Below are 18,249 nucleotides of genomic sequence, written 5' to 3' on the forward strand. Positions count from 1 at the left end.
GGTGCGTCTGTTCGGCTAGGGACCCATCTGTAGAAGTCTCCTTGCGATGGCAGGTGGGATCACACAATTTTATCAAGAAGCTTACATTTCTATACTTAGTATATACAGCAGGAACGCAGCATGAAACGACCTATATATCAATGTTTGTGTAGATCGTAGACTGTGGAGCGCTATTCCCCTACCATTATTTAGATCACATGTTGGAGGTTTTCTACCTATGGTCCATAGGGGCACATTACGCAGCATAAAGCAGATGTGGCATTGCCACTGTACGTGCTGGAGTGTCGCCCTCTGCCAGGATCCTGCAGCAACACCGCCTCCTGCAGGGATTGAGGGGTACTGAATATTTTCTGTATACATGGGGGAACAGGAAACTGCTCCATTACCCTGTAGTCAGCAGTGCAGGAGAGGAATCTGGGGCTTCATGAGATGGGGGGCGCCCCCAGTTTACTGACACCACACGGAACACTCGGTTTATAAAATGAATTTATTTGAGTGAACACGGCAGCACTTACAGAAACATATAAAAATAGAAGATACATAGATGACAGCATGGCCGCCCTGTGTATGTGGATCAGCTCCTGCTGATGGTAAACTACAGAGCATGACGTGCGCTCGTGTCCAGGATCCGCGGTAACACATGGCACGGCCACGCTCAGATCATGAAGGTCGTATATTGGGAGCTCATCATTTCTGTGTCTGATCATCGTAGACAAGTATAAGTGAGGATGGGGGCACCTGTCCATACTGTGTCTAAATACATGTATATATGGCCGGGCATCATCTCGCTGCAGGATAGAACAGCTTTTTTGTACATAAAATAATTAATGACACAACCGATGATGTGATTACTGGAACGAGCAGAATCCTGCGCTCTAAAGTCTGCATCCAACATTACTGACATGATGTCATTTAGCAAATTGTATAGGTGCTCATAATCACCCGGCCTCAGTAAACGGAGGTATTTATTACACTACTAAGCCTCATCTGAAAAAAGTCACAGTCCATCCATGGGGGGTGTCTACTCATCAGGAGACATGGAGAAGGACGTTTAAGGCAATGCTGTGATTTCATAAGTCAATTACCTGTTCTATACTAGCTGGGAGCCTATAGTCCATTATATAACTGTTCTATACTAGCTGGAACATATAGTCAATTATATATCTGGTCTATACTAGCTGGGAGCTTATAGTCCATTATATACCTGGTCTATACTAGCTGGGAGCCTATAGTCCATTATATACCTGTTCTATGCTAGCTGGGAGCCTATAGTCCATTATATACCTGTTCTACACTAGCTGGGAGCCTATAGTCCATTATATAACTGTTCTATACTAGCTGGGAGCCTATAGTACATTATATACCTGGTCTATACTAGCTGGGAGCCTATAGTCCATTATATAACTGTTCTATACTAGCTGGAACATATACTCCATTATATACCTGTTCTATACTAGCTGAGAGCCTATAGTCCATTATATACCTGGTCTATACTAGCTGGGAGCCTATAGTCCATTATATACCTGGTCTATACTAGCTGGGAGCCTATAGTCCATTATATACCTGGTCTATACTAGCTGGGAGCTTATAGTCCATTATATACCTGGTCTATACTAGCTGGGAGCCTATAGTCCATTATATACCTGGTCTATACTAGCTGGGAGCCTATAGTCCATTATATACCTGTTCTATGCTAGCTGGGAGCCTATAGTCCATTATATACCTGTTCTACACTAGCTGGGAGCCTATAGTCCATTATATAACTGTTCTATACTAGCTGGGAGCCTATAGTCCATTATATACCTGGTCTATACTAGCTGGGAGCCTATAGTCCATTATATAACTGTTCTATACTAGCTGGAACATATACTCCATTATATACCTGTTCTATACTAGCTGGGAGCCTATAGTCCATTATATACCTGTTCTATACTAGCTGGGAGCCTATAGTCCATTATATACCTGGTCTATACTAGCTGGGAGCCTATAGTCCATTATATAACTGTTCTATACTAGCTGGAACATATAGTCCATTATATATCTGGTCTATACTAGCTGGGAGCTTATAGTCCATTATATACCTGGTCTATACTAGCTGGGAGCCTATAGTCCATTATATACCTGTTCTATGCTAGCTGGGAGCCTATAGTCCATTATATACCTGTTCTACACTAGCTGGGAGCCTATAGTCCATTATATAACTGTTCTATACTAGCTGGGAGCCTATAGTCCATTATATACCTGTTCTATACTAGCTGGAGCCTATATTCCATTATATACCTGTTCTATACTAGCTGGGAGCCTATAGTCCTTTATATACCTGTTCTATACTAGCTGGAGCATATAGTCCATTATATACCTGGTCTATACTAGCTGGGAGACTATAGTCCATTATATACCTGTTCTATACTGGCTGACAGTCCATACTATTTGTACCTTTTATTCACCTGTTGAAGGTCTATTGGACCATTATGGATTTCTTATATACCTGTCAGGAGTCCATTAAATAGCAGTTATATACCTGAAGTCCATTATATACCGGTCAGTCCAAGCCGGCTGGATTTCTATTAATAGAGAAAGGATCTTGTTATCCGTCATTGCGCCAGCGAGACGAGATCTATGGGAAGGAGAATAATAAGAAGCCCCGTCCTGGCAGTGCAGGTGTGCTGCGTACCTGGCTGCATACACCGGTCTTATTCTAATGACAAGGTGCATAATGGGCAGTGGTCATCGTGAGATTGGAGGTACAGGCCCTGTGATGGGAGGGTTGAGGGTCGGCGCCAGCTCAGGCCTCTCGGCTCTCCATCAGGTATTTTACCACCTGGGCACCAACGGTCAAATCGTCATAGGAAGGCGGCTGATCAGGACATGAGCATACGCTCCACCAGCCGGCCGTCCTCCACATCTGACCACATGCACCAATGAGTGTGCAGGTGGAGGACACTGTGGTGTAACGACACATTGATGAGGAGGTAGAAGAATTCTAGCAGTTGGAGTAAACTCCGCTCTCCTCCTCTCTGTCCACGTCTAGAGATCAGAATCCTCAGCCCTTCTGAACCTCTCTGACCCGGGGGAGCAACAGCTATGGCACTTGAATCTGAAGATCGTCCTCATCAGGGTCACTTCCTGCCTCCCCGGGGTCACCGTTTCCAAATCGAGAGGTGCGCAGTTTTCTGAACAAGGGAGGGTTCTGCTGCCGTCGCAGCCTGAGAAAGACAGACAGACATTAAGAGACCCTTCTCCCCCGGAGCGAGCAGACGCTTATATCATGTATTCTTAATCATTCCCTCAACCACACCTACAAAGTGCCCATCCTCATGTGTTGCATGTATAGGCTAGTTCTATATATATATATATATATATAGTCTATATGTGGTGTGTGTATATGAGGATATAGGGCAGTTATATATAGTCTATATGGTGTGTGTGTGTATGAGGATATAGGGCAGTTATATATAGTCTATATGGTGTGTGTATATGAGGATATAGGGCAGTTATATATAGTCTATATGTGGTGTGTGTATGAGGATATAGGGCAGTTATATATAGTCTATATGTGGTGTGTGTATGGGGATATAGTTTATGTGGTGTGTATATATGATATAGGGCAGTTATATATAGTCTATATGTGGTGTGTGTATGGGGATATAGGGCAGTTATATATAGTCTATATGGTGTGTGTGTATGATGATATAGGGCAGTTATATATAGTCTATATGGTGTGTGTATATGAGGATATAGGGCAGTTATATATAGTCTATATGTGGTGTGTGTATATGATATAGGGCAGTTATATATAGTCTATATGTGGTGTGTGTATGAGGATATAGGGCAGTTATATATAGTCTATATGGTGTGTGTATATGGGGATATAGTTTATGTGGTGTGTGTATATGATGATATAGGGCAGTTATATATAGTCTATATGTGGTGTGTGTATGGGGATATAGGGCAGTTATATATAGTCTATAAGGTGTGTGTATATGAGGATATAGGGAAGTTATATATAGTCTATATGGTGTGTGTATATGAGGATATAGGGCAGTTATATATAGTCTATATGGTGTGTGTATATGAGGATATAGGGCAGTTATATATAGTCTATATGGTGTGTGTGTATATGATATAGGGCAGTTATATATAGTCTATGTGGTGTGTGTGTATGAGGATATAGTCTATGTGGTGTGTGTATGAGGATATAGGGCAGTTATATATAGTCTATATGGTGTGTGTGTGTGTGTGTGTGTGTGTGTGTGTGTATATGAGGATATAGGGCAGTTATATATAGTCTATATGTGGTGTGTATATATGATATAGGGCAGTTATTTATAGTCTATATGTGGTGTGTGTATGAGGATATAGGGCAGTTATATATAGTCTATATGGTGTGTGTATATGAGGATATAGGGCAGTTATATATAGTCTATATGTGGTGTGTGTATATATGATATAGGGCAGTTATTTATAGTCTATATGTGGTGTGTGTATGAGGATATAGGGCAGTTATATATAGTCTATGTGGTGTGTGTATATGAGGATATAGGGCAGTTATATATAGTCTATATGGTGTGTGTATATGAGGATATAGGTCAGTTATATATAGTCTATATGGTGTGTGTGTGTATATGAGGATATAGGGCAGTTATATATAGTCTATATGGTGTGTGTATATGAGGATATAGGGCAGTTATATATAGTCTATATAGTGTGTGTATATGATGATATAGGGCAGTTATATATAGTCTATATGGTGTGTGTGTATGGGGATATAGGGCAGTTATATATAGTCTATATGGTGTGTGTATGGGGATATAGGGCAGTTATATATAGTCTATATGGTGTGTGTGTGTGTGTGTGTATATGATGATATAGGGCAGTTATATATAGTCTATATGGTGTGTGTGTGTATATGAGGATATAGGTCAGTTATATATAGTCTATGTGGTGTGTATATATGATATAGGGCAGTTATATATAGTCTATATGGTGTGTGTATATGAGGATATAGGGCAGTTATATATAGTCTATATGTGGTGTGTGTGTATGGGGATATAGGGCAGTTATATATAGTCTATATGGTGTGTGTGTATGGGGATATAGGGCAGTTATATATAGTCTATATGGTGTGTGTATGGGGATATAGGGCAGTTATATATAGTCTATATGGTGTGTGTATGGGGATATAGGGCAGTTATATATAGTCTATATGGTGTGTGTGTATGGGGATATAGGGCAGTTATATATAGTCTATATGGTGTGTGTATGGGGATATAGGGCAGTTATATATAGTCTATATGGTGTGTGTATGGGGATATAGGGCAGTTATATATAGTCTATATGGTGTGTGTATGGGGATATAGGGCAGTTATATATAGTTTATATGGTGTGTGTATATGAGGATATAGGGCAGTTATATATAGTCTATATGGTTTGTGTATGGGGATATAGGGCAGTTATATATAGTCTATATGGTGTGTGTATATGAGGATATAGGGCAGTTATATATAGTCTATATGGTGTGTGTGTATATGATATAGGGCAGTTATATATAGTCTATATGGTGTGTGTATATGAGGATATAGGGCAGTTATATATAGTCTATGTGGTGTGTGTATATGTGGATATAGGGCAGTTATATATAGTCTATGTGGTGTGTGTATATGAGGATATAGGGCAGTTATATATAGTCTATATGGTGTGTGTATATGAGGATATAGGGCAGTTATATATAGTCTATGTGGTGTGTGTGTATATGAGGATATAGGGCAGTTATATATAGTCTATGTGGTGTGTGTATATGAGGATATAGGGCAGTTATATATAGTCTATATGTGGTGTGTGTATGGGGATATAGGGCAGTTATATATAGTCTATATGGTGTGTGTATATGAGGATATAGGGCAGTTATATATAGTCTATGTGGTGTGTGTATATGAGGATATAGGGCAGTTATATATAGTATATATGGTGTGTGTGTGTGTGTATATGAGGATATAGGGCAGTTATATATAGTCTATGTGGTGTGTATATATGATATAGGGCAGTTATATATAGTCTATATGGTGTGTGTATATGAGGAAATAGGGCAGTTATATATAGTCTATATGGTGTGTGTGTGTGTATATGAGGATATAGGGCAGTTATATATAGTATATATGTGGTGTGTGTATGGGGATATAGGGCAGTTATATATAGTCTATATGGTGTGTGTGTATGGGGATATAGGGCAGTTATATATAGTCTATATGGTGTGTGTATGGGGATATAGGGCAGTTATATATAGTCTATATGGTGTGTGTATGGGGATATAGGGCAGTTATATATAGTCTATATGGTGTGTGTATATGAGGATATAGGGCAGTTATATAGTCTATATGGTGTGTGTATGGGGATATAGGGCAGTTATATATAGTCTATATGGTGTGTGTATATGAGGATATAGGGCAGTTATATATAGTCTATGTGGTGTGTGTATATGAGGATATAGGGCAGTTATATATAGTCTATATGGTGTGTGTATATGAGGATATAGGGCAGTTATATATAGTCTATATGTGGTGTGTGTATGGGGATATAGGGCAGTTATATATAGTCTATGTGGTGTGTGTGTATATGATGATATAGGGCAGTTATATATAGTCTATATGGTGTGTGTGTGTATATGAGGATATAGGGCAGTTATATATAGTCTATGTGGTGTGTGTGTATATGATGATATAGGGCAGTTATATATAGTCTATATGGTGTGTGTGTATATGAGGATATAGGGCAGTTATATATAGTCTATATGGTGTGTGTATATGAGGATATAGGGCAGTTATATATAGTATATATGTGGTGTGTGTATGGGGATATAGGGCAGTTAAATATAGTCTATATGGTGTGTGTGTGTATGGGGATATAGGGCAGTTATATATAGTCTATATGGTGTGTGTATGGGGATATAGGGCAGTTATATATAGTCTATATGGTGTGTGTATATGAGGATATAGGGCAGTTATATATAGTCTATGTGGTGTGTGTGTATATGATATAGGGCAGTTATATATAGTCTATATGTGGTGTGTGTATGGGGATATAGGGCAGTTATATATAGTCTATGTGGTGTGTGTATGGGGATATAGGGCAGTTATATATAGTCTATATGGTGTGTGTGTATGGGGATATAGGGCAGTTATATATAGTCTATGTGGTGTGTGTATATGATGATATAGGGCAGTTATATATAGTCTATGTGGTGTGTGTATGGGGATATAGGGCAGTTATATATAGTCTATGTGGTGTGTGTGTATATGAGGATATAGGGCAGTTATATATAGTCTATATGGTGTGTGTATGGGGATATAGGGCAGTTATATATAGTCTATATGTGGTGTGTATGGGGATATAGGGCAGTTATACATACCATATATAGACTATATATAACTGCCCTCTATCATCACATACACACACCATATAGACTATATATATGAGCATATACGACAGGTCCATAAAGTCAATACTGGTAGTGTGGATGCTATATGCCTCTGCTGACACATATATATATATATGTATGCTAGTTCCAGCATGCACCTGGACTGTAGATGCTCCACTTGAACCTGCAAGTTTTCATTCAGCTCCGTCTGTTCATCGAGTGATCTCTGTAATTTGCGCATCTGGTTCTGAGTCTCATCTAACTGCAATCAGATAAAAGACAGTAAGTCATGGAAAAGACAATGGTAGATCTATCTATCAATCTTTCAGTGATGTCAGTACAGGGGGCGGGGCTGTGACAACCTCTCACACATGATATACAGGCTGGTTGTCAGTAGTAATAGATGAATAGCAGTTACTGTATATAAGATGTGTGGATCTCATGTCTGATCACAATGTAATTATATTATATATCAGTGATGTCAGTAACAGGGGGCGGGGCTGTGACAACCTCTCACACATGATATACAGGCTGGTTGTCAGTAGTAATAGATGAATAGCTGTCACTGTATATAAGATGTGTGGATCTCATGTCTGATCACATGTAATTATATTATATATCAGTGATGTCAGTAACAGGGGGCGGAGCTGTGACAACCTCTCACACATGATATACAGGCTGGTTGTCAGTAGTAATAGATGAATAGCTGTGACTGTATATAAGATGTGTGGATCTCATGTATGTTCACAGTGTAATTATATTATATATCAGTGATGTCAGTAACAGGGGGCGGGGCTGTGACAACCTCTCACACATGATATACGGGCTGGTTGTCAGTAACAGGGGGCAGGGCTGTGACTGTATATAAGATGTCTGGATCTCATGTCTGATCACAATGTAATTATATTATATATCAGTGATGTCAGTAACAGGGGGCGGGGCTGTGACAACCTCTCACACATGATATACAGGCTGGTTGTCAGTAGTAATAGATGAATAGCTGTTACTGTATATAAGATGTGTGGATCTCATGTCTGATCACAGTGTAATTATATTATATATCAGTGATGTCAGTAACAGGGGGCGGGGCTGTGACAACCTCTCACACATGATATACAGGCTGGTTGTCAGTAGTAATAGATGAATAGCTGTGACTGTATATAAGATGTCTGGATCTCATGTCTGATCACAATGTAATTATATTATATATCAGTGATGTCAGTAACAGGAGGCGGGGCTGTGACAACCTCTCACACGATATACGGGCTGGTTGTCAGTAGTAATAGATGAATAGCTGTGACTGTATATAAGATGTGTGGATCTCATGTCTGATCACAGTGTAATTATATTATATATCAGTGATGTCAGTAACAGGGGGCGGGGCTGTGACAACCTCTCACACATGATATACAGGCTGGTTGTCAGTAGTAATAGATGAATAGCTGTTACTGTATATAAGATGTGTGGATCTCATGTCTGATCACATTTAATTATATTACATATCAGTGATGTCAGTAACAGGGGGCGGGGCTGTGACAACCTCTCACACATGATATACAGGCTGGTTGTCAGTAGTAATAGATGAATAGCTGTGACTGTATATAAGATGTCTGGATCTCATGTCTGATCACAATGTAATTATATTATATATCAGTGATGTCAGTAACAGGAGGCGGGGCTGTGACAACCTCTCACACATGATATACAGGCTGGTTGTCAGTAGTAATAGATGAATAGCTGTTACTGTATATAAGATGTGTGGATCTCATGTCTGATCACATGTAATTATATTATATATCAGTGATGTCAGTAACAGGGGGCGGGGCTGTGACAACCTCTCACACATGGTATACAGGCTGGTTGTCAGTAGTAATAGATGAATAGCTGTGACTGTATATAAGATGTGTGGATCTCATGTCTGATCACAATGTAATTATATTATATATCAGTGATGTCAGTAACAGGGGGCGGGGCTGTGACAACCTCTCACACATGATATACAGGCTGGTTGTCAGTAGTAATAGATGAGTAGCTGTTACTGTATATAAGATGTGTGGATCTCATGTCTGATCACAATGTAATTATATTATATATCAGTGATGTCAGTAACAGGGGGCGGAGCTGTGACAACCTCTCACACATGATATACAGGCTGGTTGTCAGTAGTAATAGATGAATAGCTGTTACTGTATATAAGATGTGTGGATCTCATGTCTGATCACATGTAATTATATTATATATCAGTGATGTCAGTAACAGGGGGCGGGGCTGTGACAACCTCTCACACATGGTATACAGGCTGGTTGTCAGTAGTAATAGATGAATAGCTGTGACTGTATATAAGATGTGTGGATCTCATGTCTGATCACAATGTAATTATATTATATATCAGTGATGTCAGTAACAGGGGGCGGGGCTGTGACAACCTCTCACACATGATATACAGGCAGGTTGTCAGTAGTAATAGATGAATAGCTGTTACTGTATATAAGATGAGTGGATCTCATGTCTGGTCACAATGTAATTATATTATATATCAGTGATGTCAGTAACAGGGGGCGGGGCTGTGACAACCTCTCACACATGATATACAGGCTGGTTGTCAGTAGTAATAGATGAATAGCTGTTACTGTATATAAGATGTGTGGATCTCATGTCTGGTCACAATGTAATTATATTATATATCAGTGATGTCAGTAACAGGGGGCGGGGCTGTGACAACCTCTCTCACATGATATACAGGCTGGTTGTCAGTAGTAATAGATGAATAGCTGTGACTGTATATAAGATGTGTGGATCTCATGTCTGATCACATGTAATTATATTATATATCAGTGATGTCAGTAACAGGGGGCGGGGCTGTGACAACCTCTCACACGATATACAGGCTGGTTGTCAGTAGTAATAGATGAGTAGCTGTTACTGTATATAAGATGTGTGGATCTCATGTCTGATCACATGTAATTATATTATATATCAGTGATGTCAGTAACAGGGGGCGGGGCTGTGACAACCTCTCACACGATATACAGGCTGGTTGTCAGTAGTAATAGATGAATAGCTGTGACTGTATATAAGATGTGTGGATCTCATGTCTGATCACAGTGTAATTATATTATATATCAGTGATGTCAGTAACAGGGGGCGGGGCTGTGACAACCTCTCACACATGATATACAGGCTGGTTGTCAGTAGTAATAGATGAATAGCTGTCACTGTATATAAGATGTGTGGATCTCATGTCTGATCACAGTGTAATTATATTATATATCAGTGATGTCAGTAACAGGGGGCGGGGCTGTGACAACCTCTCACACATGATATACAGGCTGGTTGTCAGTAGTAATAGATGAGTAGCTGTTACTGTATATAAGATGTGTGGATCTCATGTCTGATCACATGTAATTATATTATATATCAGTGATGTCAGTAACAGGGGGCGGGGCTGTGACAACCTCTCACACGATATACAGGCTGGTTGTCAGTAGTAATAGATGAATAGCTGTGACTGTATATAAGATGTGTGGATCTCATGTCTGATCACAGTGTAATTATATTATATATCAGTGATGTCAGTAACAGGGGGCGGGGCTGTGACAACCTCTCACACATGATATACAGGCAGGTTGTCAGTAGTAATAGATGAATAGCTGTTACTGTATATAAGATGTGTGGATCTCATGTCTGATCACAATGTAATTATATTATATATCAGTGAGGTCAGTAACAGGGGGCGGAGCTGTGACAACCTCTCACACATGATATACAGGCTGGTTGTCAGTAGTAATAGATGAATAGCTGTTACTGGATATAAGATGAGTGGATCTCATGTCTGGTCACAATGTAATTATATTATATATCAGTGATGTCAGTAACAGGGGGCGGGGCTGTGACAACCTCTCTCACATGATATACAGGCTGGTTGTCAGTAGTAATAGATGAATAGCTGTCACTGTATATAAGATGTGTGGATCTCATGTCTGATCACAATGTAATTATATTATATATCAGTGATGTCAGTAACAGGGGGCGGGGCTGTGACAACCTCTCACACATGGTATACAGGCTGGTTGTCAGTAGTAATAGATGAATAGCTGTTACTGAATATAAGATGTGTGGATCTCATGTCTGATCACAGTGTAATTATATTATATATCAGTGATGTCAGTAACAGGGGGCGGGGCTGTGACAACCTCTCACACATGATATACAGGCTGGTTGTCAGTAACAGGGGGCGGAGCTGTGACAACCTCTCACACATGATGTACAGGATGGTTGTCAGTAGTAATAGATGAATAGCTGTTACTGTATATAAGATGTGTGGATCTCATGTCTGATCACATGTAATTATATTATATATCAGTGATGTCAGTAACAGGGGGCGGGGCTGTGACAACCTCTCACACATGATATACAGGCTGGTTGTCAGTAGTAATAGATGAATAGCTGTGACTGTATATAAGATGTGTGGATCTCATGTCTGATCACAATGTAATTATATTATATATCAGTGATGTCAGTAACAGGGGGCGGGGCTGTGACAACCTCTCACACATGATATACAGGCTGGTTGTCAGTAGTAATAGATGAATAGCTGTGACTGTATATAAGATGTGTGGATCTCATGTCTGATCACAGTGTAATTATATTATATATCAGTGATGTCAGTAACAGGGGGCGGAGCTGTGACAACCTCTCACACATGATATACAGGCTGGTTGTCAGTAGTAATAGATGAGTAGCTGTTACTGTATATAAGATATGTGGATCTCATGTCTGATCACAATGTAATTATATTATATATCAGTGATGTCAGTAACAGGGGGCGGGGCTGTGACAACCTCTCACACATGATATACAGGCTGGTTGTCAGTAGTAATAGATGAATAGCTGTGACTGTATATAAGATGTCTGGATCTCATGTCTGATCACAATGTAATTATATTATATATCAGTGATGTCAGTAACAGGAGGCGGGGCTGTGACAACCTCTCACACATGATATACAGGCTGGTTGTCAGTAGTAATAGATGAATAGCTGTGACTGTATATAAGATGTGTGGATCTCATGTCTGATCACAGTGTAATTATATTATATATCAGTGATGTCAGTAACAGGGGGCGGGGCTGTGACAACCTCTCACACATGATATACAGGCTGGTTGTCAGTAGTAATAGATGAATAGCTGTTACTGTATATAAGATGTGTGGATCTCATGTCTGATCACAGTGTAATTATATTATATATCAGTGATGTCAGTAACAGGGGCCGGGGCTGTGACAACCTCTCACACATGGTATACAGGCTGGTTGTCAGTAGTAATAGATGAATAGCTGTGACTGTATATAAGATGTGTGGATCTCATGTCTGATCACAATGTAATTATATTATATATCAGTGATGTCAGTAACAGGGGGCGGGGCTGTGACAACCTCTCACACATGATATACAGGCTGGTTGTCAGTAGTAATAGATGAGTAGCTGTTACTGTATATAAGATGTGTGGATCTCATGTCTGATCACAATGTAATTATATTATATATCAGTGATGTCAGTAACAGGGGGCGGAGCTGTGACAACCTCTCACACATGATATACAGGCTGGTTGTCAGTAGTAATAGATGAATAGCTGTTACTGTATATAAGATGTGTGGATCTCATGTCTGATCACAGTGTAATTATATTATATATCAGTGATGTCAGTAACAGGGGGCGGGGCTGTGACAACCTCTCACACATGATATACAGGCAGGTTGTCAGTAGTAATAGATGAATAGCTGTTACTGTATATAAGATGAGTGGATCTCATGTCTGGTCACAATGTAATTATATTATATATCAGTGATGTCAGTAACAGGGGGCGGGGCTGTGACAACCTCTCACACATGATATACAGGCTGGTTGTCAGTAGTAATAGATGAATAGCTGTTACTGTATATAAGATGTGTGGATCTCATGTCTGGTCACAATGTAATTATATTATATATCAGTGATGTCAGTAACAGGGGGCGGGGCTGTGACAACCTCTCTCACATGATATACAGGCTGGTTGTCAGTAGTAATAGATGAATAGCTGTGACTGTATATAAGATGTGTGGATCTCATGTCTGATCACATGTAATTATATTATATATCAGTGATGTCAGTAACAGGGGGCGGGGCTGTGACAACCTCTCACACGATATACAGGCTGGTTGTCAGTAGTAATAGATGAGTAGCTGTTACTGTATATAAGATGTGTGGATCTCATGTCTGATCACATGTAATTATATTATATATCAGTGATGTCAGTAACAGGGGGCGGGGCTGTGACAACCTCTCACACGATATACAGGCTGGTTGTCAGTAGTAATAGATGAATAGCTGTGACTGTATATAAGATGTGTGGATCTCATGTCTGATCACAGTGTAATTATATTATATATCAGTGATGTCAGTAACAGGGGGCGGGGCTGTGACAACCTCTCACACATGATATACAGGCTGGTTGTCAGTAGTAATAGATGAATAGCTGTCACTGTATATAAGATGTGTGGATCTCATGTCTGATCACAGTGTAATTATATTATATATCAGTGATGTCAGTAACAGGGGGCGGGGCTGTGACAACCTCTCACAGATGATATACAGGCTGGTTGTCAGTAGTAATAGATGAGTAGCTGTGACTGTATATAAGATGTGTGGATCTCATGTCTGATCACAGTGTAATTATATTATATATCAGTGATGTCAGTAACAGGGGGCGGGGCTGTGACAACCTCTCACACATGATATACAGGCTGGTTGTCAGTAGTAATAGAGGAATAGCTGTTACTGTATATAAGATGTGTGGATCTCATGTCTGATCACAGTGTAATTATATTATATATCAGTGATGTCAGTAACAGGGGGCGGGGCTGTGACAACCTCTCACACATGATATACAGGCAGGTTGTCAGTAGTAATAGATGAATAGCTGTTACTGTATATAAGATGAGTGGATCTCATGTCTGGTCACAATGTAATTATATTATATATCAGTGATGTCAGTAACAGGGGGCGGGGCTGTGACAACCTCTCACACATGATATACAGGCTGGTTGTCAGTAGTAATAGATGAATAGCTGTTACTGTATATAAGATGTGTGGATCTCATGTCTGATCACAATGTAATTATATTATATATCAGTGATGTCAGTAACAGGGGGCGGGGCTGTGACAACCTCTCTCACATGATATACAGGCTGGTTGTCAGTAGTAATAGATGAATAGCTGTTACTGTATATAAGATGAGTGGATCTCATGTCTGGTCACAATGTAATTATATTATATATCAGTGATGTCAGTAACAGGGGGCGGGGCTGTGACAACCTCTCACACATGATATACACGCTGGTTGTCAATAGTAATAGATGAATAGCTGTTACTGTATATAAGATGTGTGGATCTCATGTCTGATCACAGTGTAATTATATTATATATCAGTGATGTCAGTAACAGGGGGCGGGGCTGTGACAACCTCTCACACATGATATACCGGCTGGTTGTCAGTAGTAATAGATGAATAGCTGTTACTGTATATAAGATGTGTGGATCTCATGTCTGATCACAATGTAATTATATTATATATCAGTGATGTCAGTAACAGGGGGCGGAGCTGTGACAACCTCTCACACATGATATACAGGCTTGTTGTCAGTAGTAATAGATGAATAGCTGTCACTGTATATAAGATGTGTGGATCTCATGTCTGATCACAGTGTAATTATATTATATATCAGTGATGTCAGTAACAGGGGGCGGGGCTGTGACAACCTCTCACACATGGTATACATGCTGGTTGTCAGTAGTAATAGATGAATAGCTGTTACTGAATATAAGATGTGTGGATCTCATGTCTGATCACAGTGTAATTATATTATATATCAGTGATGTCAGTAACAGGGGGCGGGGCTGTGACAACCTCTCACACATGATATACAGGCTGGTTGTCAGTAACAGGGGGCGGAGCTGTGACAACCTCTCACACATGATGTACAGGATGGTTGTCAGTAGTAATAGATGAATAGCTGTTACTGTATATAAGATGTGTGGATCTCATGTCTGATCACAATGTAATTATATTATATATCAGTGATGTCAGTAACAGGGGGCGGGGCTGTGACAACCTCTCACACATGATATACAGGCTGGTTGTCAGTAGTAATAGATGAATAGCTGTCACTGTATATAAGATGTGTGGATCTCATGTCTGATCACAGTGTAATTATATTATATATCAGTGATGTCAGTAACAGGGGGCGGAGCTGTGACAACCTCTCACACATGATATACAGGCTGGTTGTCAGTAGTAATAGATGAATAGCTGTTACTGAATATAAGATGTGTGGATCTCATGTCTGATCACAGTGTAATTATATTTTATATCAGTGATGTCAGTAACAGGGGGCGGAGCTGTGACAACCTCTCACACATGATATACAGGCTGGTTGTCAGTAGTAATAGATGAGTAGCTGTTACTGTATATAAGATATGTGGATCTCATGTCTGATCACAATGTAATTATATTATATATCAGTGATGTCAGTAACAGGGGGCGGGGCTGTGACAACCTCTCACACATGATATACAGGCTGGTTGTCAGTAATAATAGATGAATAGCTGTTACTGTATATAAGATGTGTGGATCTCATGTCTGATCACAGTGTAATTATATTATATATCAGTGATGTCAGTAACAGGGGGCGGGGCTGTGACAACCTCTCACACATGATATACAGGCTGGTTGTCAGTAGTAATAGATGAATAGCTGTTACTGTATATAAGATGTGTGGATCTCATGTCTGATCACAGTGTAATTATATTATATATCAGTGATGTCAGTAACAGGGGGCGGGGCTGTGACAACCTCTCACACATGATATACAGGCTGGTTGTCAGTAGTAATAGATGAATAGCTGTCACTGTATATAAGATGTGTGGATCTCATGTCTGATCACAGTGTAATTATATTATATATCAGTGATGTCAGTAACAGGGGGCGGAGCTGTGACAACCTCTCACACATGATATACAGGCTGGTTGTCAGTAATAGATGAATAGCTGTGACTGTATATAAGATGTGTGGATCTCATGTCTGATCACAGTGTAATTATATTATATATCAGTGATGTCAGTAACAGGGGGCGGGGCTGTGACAACCTCTCACACATGATATACAGGCTGGTTGTCAGTAGTAATAAATGAATAGCTGTTACTGTATATAAGATGTGTGGATCTCATGTCTGATCACAATGTAATTATATTATATATCAGTGATGTCAGTAACAGGGGGCGGGGCTGTGACAACCTCTCACACATGATATACAGACTGGTTGTCAGTAGTAATAGATGAGTAGCTGTGACTGTATATAAGATGTGTGGATCTCATGTCTGATCACAGTGTAATTATATTATATATCAGTGATGTCAGTAACAGGGGGCGGAGCTGTGACAACCTCTCACACATGATATACAGGCTGGTTGTCAGTAGTAATAGATGAGGAGCTGTGACTGTATATAAGATGTGTGGATCTCATGTCTGATCACAGTGTAATTATATTATATATCAGTGATGTCAGTAACAGGGGGCGGAGCTGTGACAACCTCTCACACATGATATACAGGCTGGTTGTCAGTAGTAATAGATGGATGGCTGTTACTGTATATAAGATGTGTGGGTCTCATGTCTGATCACAGTGTAATTATATAATATATCAGTGATGTCAGTAACAGGGGGCGGGGCTGTGACAACCTCTCACACATGATATACAGGCTGGTTGTCAGTAGTAATAGATGAATAGCTGTTACTGTATATAAGATGTGTGGATCTCATGTCTGATCACAGTGTAATATTATATATCAGTGATGTCAGTAACAGGGGGCGGGGCTGTGACAACTTCTCACACATGATATACGGGCTGGTTGTCAGTAGTAATAAATGAATAGCTGTTACTGTATATAAGATGTGTGGATCTCATGTCTCATCACAGTGTAATTATATTATATATCAGTGATGTCAGTAACAGGGGGCGGAGCTGTGACAACCTCTCACACATGATATACAGACTGGTTGTCAGTAGTAATAGATGAATAGCTGTTACTGTATATAAGATGTGTGGATCTCATGTCTGATCACATGTAATTATATTATATATCAGTGATGTCAGTAACAGGGGGCGGGGCTGTGACAACCTCTCACACATGATATACAGGCTGGTTGTCAGTAGTAATAGATGAATAGCTGTTACTGTATATAAGATGTGTGGATCTCATGTCTGATCACATGTAATTATATTATATATCAGTGATGTCAGTAACAGGGGGCGGAGCTGTGACAACCTCTCACACATGATATACAGGCTGGTTGTCAGTAGTAATAGATGAATAGCTGTTACTGTATATAAGATGTGTGGATCTCATGTCTGATCACAGTGTAATTATATTATATATCAGTGATGTCAGTAACAGGGGGCGGGGCTGTGACAACCTCTCACACATGATATACAGGATGGTTGTCAGTAGTAATAGATGAATAGCTGTTACTGTATATAAGATGTGTGGATCTCATGTCTGATCACAATGTAATTATATTATATATCAGTGATGTCAGTAACAGGGGGAGGGGCTGTGACAACCTCTCACACATGATATACAGGCTGGTTGTCAGTAGTAATAGATGAATAGCTGTGACTGTATATAAGATGTGTGGATCTCATGTCTGATCACATGTAATTATATTATATATCATGGGATGTCAGTAACAGGGGGCGGGGCTGTGACAACCTCTCACACATGATATACAGGCTGGTTGTCA

The 18,249-nt window shown here is 39.8% G+C and overlaps 1 protein-coding gene across 1 annotated transcript in view; it reads right to left on the bottom strand.

The window, feature by feature from the left end:
* Positions 1 to 469: 469 nt before the first annotated feature.
* The window catches only part of LOC142728078 (coiled-coil domain-containing protein 102A-like), a 58,692-nt gene continuing 40,912 nt past the window's right edge, over positions 470 to 18,249 (bottom strand). Inside the window, 2 exon segments of the mRNA XM_075849096.1 lie at positions 470 to 3,206; positions 7,573 to 7,676. Of these exon segments, the coding sequence (XP_075705211.1) occupies positions 3,083 to 3,206; positions 7,573 to 7,676 (228 nt within the window). The 3' untranslated portion in view covers positions 470 to 3,082.

The sequence above is a fragment of the Rhinoderma darwinii genome, unplaced genomic scaffold, assembly GCF_050947455.1.
Source record: "Rhinoderma darwinii isolate aRhiDar2 unplaced genomic scaffold, aRhiDar2.hap1 Scaffold_672, whole genome shotgun sequence".
In the NCBI taxonomy this organism is placed as follows: Eukaryota; Metazoa; Chordata; class Amphibia; order Anura; family Rhinodermatidae; genus Rhinoderma; species Rhinoderma darwinii.